The sequence below is a fragment of the Capricornis sumatraensis genome, chromosome 1 (genome assembly GCF_032405125.1).
Source record: "Capricornis sumatraensis isolate serow.1 chromosome 1, serow.2, whole genome shotgun sequence".
Lineage (NCBI taxonomy): Eukaryota > Metazoa > Chordata > Mammalia > Artiodactyla > Bovidae > Capricornis > Capricornis sumatraensis.
In genome coordinates, this window is record NC_091069.1 from 34,563,102 (window position 1) to 34,569,101 (window position 6,000).

At 40.7% G+C, this 6,000-nt stretch overlaps 1 protein-coding gene across 3 annotated transcripts in view; it reads left to right on the forward strand.

Moving 5' to 3' along the window:
- The window catches only part of ZNF512 (zinc finger protein 512), a 29,040-nt gene extending 23,508 nt beyond the window's left edge, over nt 1-5,532 (forward strand). For all 3 annotated transcript variants that reach the window (XM_068969756.1, XM_068969769.1, XM_068969762.1), the window contains one exon: nt 3,625-5,532. In XM_068969756.1, coding sequence (XP_068825857.1) covers nt 3,625-3,933 — 309 coding nt within the window. In that variant the 3' untranslated portion in view covers nt 3,934-5,532. The remainder of the gene's footprint in view (nt 1-3,624) is intronic.
- The last annotated feature ends 468 nt before the right edge of the window (nt 5,533-6,000 follow it).

Sequence of the window (6,000 nt, forward strand, 5' to 3'; positions counted from 1 at the left end):
GTGATAGTAATGAGTCATTGTTAATATTCCAAAATGTGATAACTGTATTGTAGTTAGGCAGGGAATGCCCTTGTTCTTAGGCAGATAAATGATGTGTTTAGGAATAAAGTATCATGTCAGTAACTAAACTGAAGATGGTTCAGGGGAAGGAAGAAAGGGAGAGTTGGCGGGAGGGAAGAAGGGGAAGAGAGACTAACATTGGTCAGTCTAGGTGGTCATTGAACTATTGTAACTTTTGTGGAAAGTCTGTAACTTCTCAAAATTAAAATGTTAAAAGTTGGAAATGCTTTAAGTTCAGAAGGTCAAGAGTTTTCTCTTGGGGAAAGTTTTTAGGAGTCCAGATGAACAGAGAATTTGTTTACTATAGAATAAATCCGTTATTGCAAAAGCTCAAGGAGTAGAGTGTGCATTCTCTTGGCATATTTTACTGAAGAAACTATTGTTGCCTGCTGGGGAAAAATAGCAAGCCCCTGCAGCAGTTCTCTGCCCTCAGATGTAATAGTTCTTAGCCTTGTGGGCTTCAGTTCAGTTCAGTTGCTCAGTCGTGTCCGACTCTCTGTGACCCCATGGACCGCAGCGCTCCAGGCCTCCGTGGCCATCACCAACTCCAAGAGTCCACCCAAACCCATGTCCATTGAGTCGGTGATGCTATCCAACCATCTCATCCTCTGTCATCCCCTTCTCTTCCTACCCTCAATCTTTCCCAGCATCAGGGTCTTTTCCAGTGAGACAACTTCGCATGAGGTGGTCAAAGTACTGGAGTTTCAGCTTTAACATCAGTCCTTCCAATGAACACCCAGGACTGGTCTCCTTTAGGATGGACTGGTTGGATCTCCTCGCAGTCCAAGGGACTGTCAAGAGTCTTCTCCAACACCACAGTTCAAACGCATCAATTCTAAAGTGCTCAGCTTTCTTTATAGTCCAACTCTCACATCCATACATGACCACTGGAAAAACCATAGCCTTGACTAGACGGACCTTTGTTGGCAAAGTAATGTCTCTGCTTTTCAATATGCTGTCTAGGTTGGTCATAACTTTCCTTCCAAGGAGTAAGCGTCTTTTAATTTCATGGCTGCAGTCACCATCTGCAGTGCTTTTGGAGTCTAGAAAAATAAAGTCAGCCACTGTTTCCCCATCTATTTGCCATGAAGTGATGGGACCGGATGCCATGATCTTCGTCTTCTGAATGTTGAGCTTTAAGCCAGCTTTTTCACTCTCCTCTTTCACTTTCATCAAGAGGCTCTTGAGTTCTTCCCTTTCTGCCATAAAGGTGGTGTCATCTGTATGTCTGAGGTTAATGATATTTCTGCTGGCAGTCTTAATTCAACCCTGTGCTTCCTCCAGACCAGCGTTTCTCATGATGTACTCTGCATATAAGTTAAATAAGCAGGGTGACAATATACAATCTTGACATACTCCTTATTTGGAACCAGTCTGTTGTTCCATGTCCAGTTCTAACTGTTGTTTCCTGACCTGCATACAGGTTTCTCAAGAGGTAGGCCAGGTGGTCTGGTATTCCCATCCCCTTCAGAATTTTCCACAGTTTCTTGTGATCCACACAGTCAAAGGCTTTGTCAGAGTCAATAAAGCAGAAATAGATGTTTTTCTGGACTTCAGTTAGTTTTTCTGGGCTTCAGTTAGTGTCATCCATTGTGGTTCCTGTTGCTTTACCAGTTGAAGCTTTGGGAATCCCTTTCCACATTTGAGATTTCTTCAAGAAGGCCAGTCCTTATTTTCTATTTGAATAATACTATAACTTTTTATGCTACAGGAAGTGTTTGAAAGATAATTATCTCCTAACAAAATATGGTTTTGTGTAGTTCACTTGTTTCTCCAGTTTCTTCCTCAAAAGTTGGAACCAACAAATTTCACTTAGCCTGGGCCTTGCTCCTAAGCATTTGTTCAATGATTTATGATGATATTTATGAACTCTGTACTGTGGTAAACATGTTTACCTTTTTCCTACCATTTTGCCTCACTTTCTTAGGCTACATTTTTTAAACATGTTCAGAAACATGTAAGTGGACAGAGTAGTGTAATGAACAGCTTTCACAGTCCTCTGTGGGGCCCATTTGGTGTCATTGATAATTGCATCCACTTTTCTTGCCCTTTTATGCTTATTTTAAAGCAAATGTCCATATCACATATTAGCTGTCAATGCTTCTTTCAACCTGTGTCTAGAAATATGAGGACTTTTAAAAATACATGACTGCAACCATCATCACACATTAAAACTTAACAAAGATTCCTTAATATCATCATATATGTACTCATTATTTATACTTCCCTAACTGTCTCATTATTTTATTTCAGATTTGGTTTATTCCAATCAAGATCTAAAACCAGACTTCCCTGGTGGTCCAGTGGTTAAGACTCTGTGCTTCCACTTCAGGAGGAAAAAGAAGGAAGTAAATAAATGAATGAATTAAAATAAAATAGACAAATGCAATATATGGACCTTTGTTCTAGATTTTTTTTTTGGCCTCACCACATGGCATGGGGAATCTTAGTTCTCCGAACAGGGAACCAGTGCCCCTTGCATTGTGAGTGCCGAGTCTTAACCACTGTACTGCTAGGGAAGTCCTTGTATTTGTCTGTTTTAATCTAGAGTAGTGCTATCTAATACAAATATAATGTGAGCCACATGTGTAATCCAGATTTTTCTACTAACTGCATTTTTTAAATGTATAAAGAAAACTGGTGAAATTGACTTTAATACTGTATTTTATTTAAACACAATGTATCTAAAATACTGTCTTTTTAACATGATAGTCAACACAGAATTATTAATGAGATACTTCACTTTTTTTTTCACAGAAAGTCTTTGAAATTTACTGTGTTTTACATAGCTTATCTCAATTTGGATCCAGCACATTTCAAGAGCTTATTAATGACACATGGCTAGTGACAATCTCATCAGGCAATGTAGGTGTTTCTTTTCCCCTAATATTTAAGAAACCAGGCCCTTGGTCACCTATGTTTACTCACATTCTGGACTTGGCTGTTTGCATTCCTATATCAGTGATTCTCTATTCTGCTATTTCCTATGAATTGGTAGTTAGAGCTAGAAGACTGAGCAGATTTCTTGATTTAGGTTGACATTTTGTTGATTTTATTTCTGTGTTTTGGTTTGGTTTTTTTCTTTTGCAGGAATAATTCTTCATTGGGTTCCAGTTCCTCCAGCCCTTAATTTTTTAAACTGAGACTCAGAGAGGTTAAGTAGTTTTCTGATGGTCACATGGTTAGAAACAGAGCTGAGATTTATACTTAGGTGGTCTGGCTGCAAAATTAAAAATTGAAATAAAAATCTCCTATAGCCAAGTGCTTTATGTTTCATGAGGAGATCTTCAAAAGGAGAGGAATGGGTGGGATGAAGCTAAGTAATCAGACTTTGTAGATCCCTTACAGTAGTACCTGAAGTCATGTCTTAAACAAGAAGTGCTTGTAATGACTGCTTTGTACTGAATTTCTCCAGTTTATAAGACACAGTTCTAAGCTCTAGTTTCATATCTGTTTCCTCCTTACTGTGTTCTGCTCTACTCCTACCTAAAAAAAAAGTCTTCCATACCGCTTCCTCGAGCACTGTATTTTGACTGGATGTGTGTTTGTGTTTTGCCTCTGTAGGATTGGTTTGTTGTCAATCCGACAACAACCAAGAGCTTTGAGAAGCTGATGAAGATAAAACAGCGACAGCAAGAAGAAGAGAAGCGGAGGCAGCAGCACAGGAGCCGACGGTCTCTCAGGCGGCGGCAGCAGCCTGGCATTGAGCTTCCTGAGACAGAGCCAAGTCTTAGAGTAGGGAAGGATCAGAGGAGGAATCATGAGGAACTGCTAGTGGCGACATCCCGTAAAGAACCAGAGCAGGAGCCAGTGCCAACACAGTTTCAGAAAGTCAGGTCCCCAAAGACAAATCATAAACGAGGAAAGAAATAGGCAGTCAGTGTGAAAGCACTCCTGGGAGAGTGGATGGGAGGCTGTGGTCACAGGGACCTGTGTGGAGTGGCCTGAGTCACGGGGGCTGAGTGAAGAGAAATTTACTCTTTCAGCTGTTTGTGTAATGCTGTGACACTCTCAGCTCCTTCCTCCTGTGTAAATTTCACTGTTTTCCCTACTGATTCTTGTGAACCCTCCACCACCCCCACCCCCATCTCCTTTTTGGTAGATTTTCCTGCTATTCTCATTGGAGTCCCCCTGTTTTTCTCTCATCTTGCCCAAAGAGCTCCCCCTTAAGGTCCACTGTAGGCCCTCTTGCCCTGTACAAGACTAAGAAACCTGTTTGATTATCCTTTCCATACTGGGGTATAGAATGTTCTTGGAAACGCCATTGATTTCGTAGTTACTCCATCATCTATCTTATAAAAATGATTCCAAACTAACTTTTTAAAACCGTACTGATTGATGATTTTGTATTTGTGGTATAACAAGCCTAGAACCTAGAACTGTTGTCATTCCTTTAACAAGGGTCCCCTGTCTGCTTGGGTGACAGAATTTATGGAGGCTGTTTGTTGTCTCATTATGGTTTTAGGATTGAAAGTGAGAAAATACTTAGAATAATAAAGCTAGACCCTCTGGATGCAGGTTTTCCTGGGAAATACTTCGTCCCAGGTGGCAGTAAGTAGATGCACAGGCATGATATGCAGCCTTAGGAGGAATATGTCTCACATGAAATGACTGGAAAGAAGAAGGCAGCAGAAATAAATACCAACTCAAATCAACTGCAGTTTATTTTGCTCCTGCAGTTCTGAGGATTGAGAAGTAATACCCTTTTACCTCTGATATTTGACACAGAACCATAATATTGCTGGTACTGCCATGAAGATTGGTAGCCAGGGTGCACATTCCTTCTCCCCTGGACTTGACCTGATGGTTAGTCTGCACTCTGTTAAGTCCTCGTATCTCCCATTAGCCAAAGTCTGTCTGAATTTTCTGAGAATGTTGTTCTCTACCCTTTTTTAGATGTTGTGTTCTGTCCTCTATAACCTGAGACTTTGACACCAGGTGTAGATACTTATCTGGAGTTGGAAAAAAAAGCTCTTTTTCTGATACTCATGCCTAGCCGATAGTATCTGTTAGGCTGTTTCTCCTTGAGGCTGGCTTTCCGTGGAGCATTGATTAGAGCAGCTCTGTTACTGTATTTCTGAATTCTCTTCCCCCTTTTCATAAATATTGGTCTTCTATATTCTTGCCAGTTTTTGTGGCTTATGCCACATAAAAAGCCAGAGACCCTTAACCCTGATGTGGACCAGTACTGCCTTTTCAAAATCTAAAAGGCTGTTAACCACTATTAACTGTTCTCTGTGCTCCTCCATATAGCCTTAAAATGTGGGCTTTTGTGAAGACCACTTTGAATCATAGGAGCATTGAAACCTGGTTGGGATACTGCCAGAACAGGTAGTTTTGAAACGAAGGACATGGTCTGTCCACTCGACATTGTCATTGGCAGTTGCTCTCTTAAAGCCCTTTCCATTCATGAGGATTGTCAGGGAGGAAAATGGAGAAGCTCTGTTAATTTCTGGTGAGTAAGATTTGGGGAATGTTTGGCAATGGCAAGAAAAATAAACGACTGTGTTAGAATGATGTTTTCCATTGTTCATTGACTCCAATGTGCTACCTGTCTCCTTGCTGACACTGTGGGAAGGGAGGGAAATGATGACTAGAGATGGGGTTGAGTTTTGAAGAAGTAACATACAGTTTTTCAGTAGTTGCTTAGGTCTAAAATTATGCTGGTTCAAATGAATCTACTCATACCTTGCTTTATTGCTCTTCCCTTTACAGATACTGATTTTGATGGAAGTATGTACAGTTGTTGCTTTAGACATAATGGAATTGCACACTTTAAAGCAACTACAATGCAGTGTAGTCTACATTGCATACTTTTTATATGCACTGTTCAGTTCAGTTGCTTAGTCGTCTCTGACTCTTTGCGACCTCATGAACTGCAACATGGCAGGTCTCCCTGTCCATCACCAACTCCAAGAGTCCACCCAAACCCATGTCCAT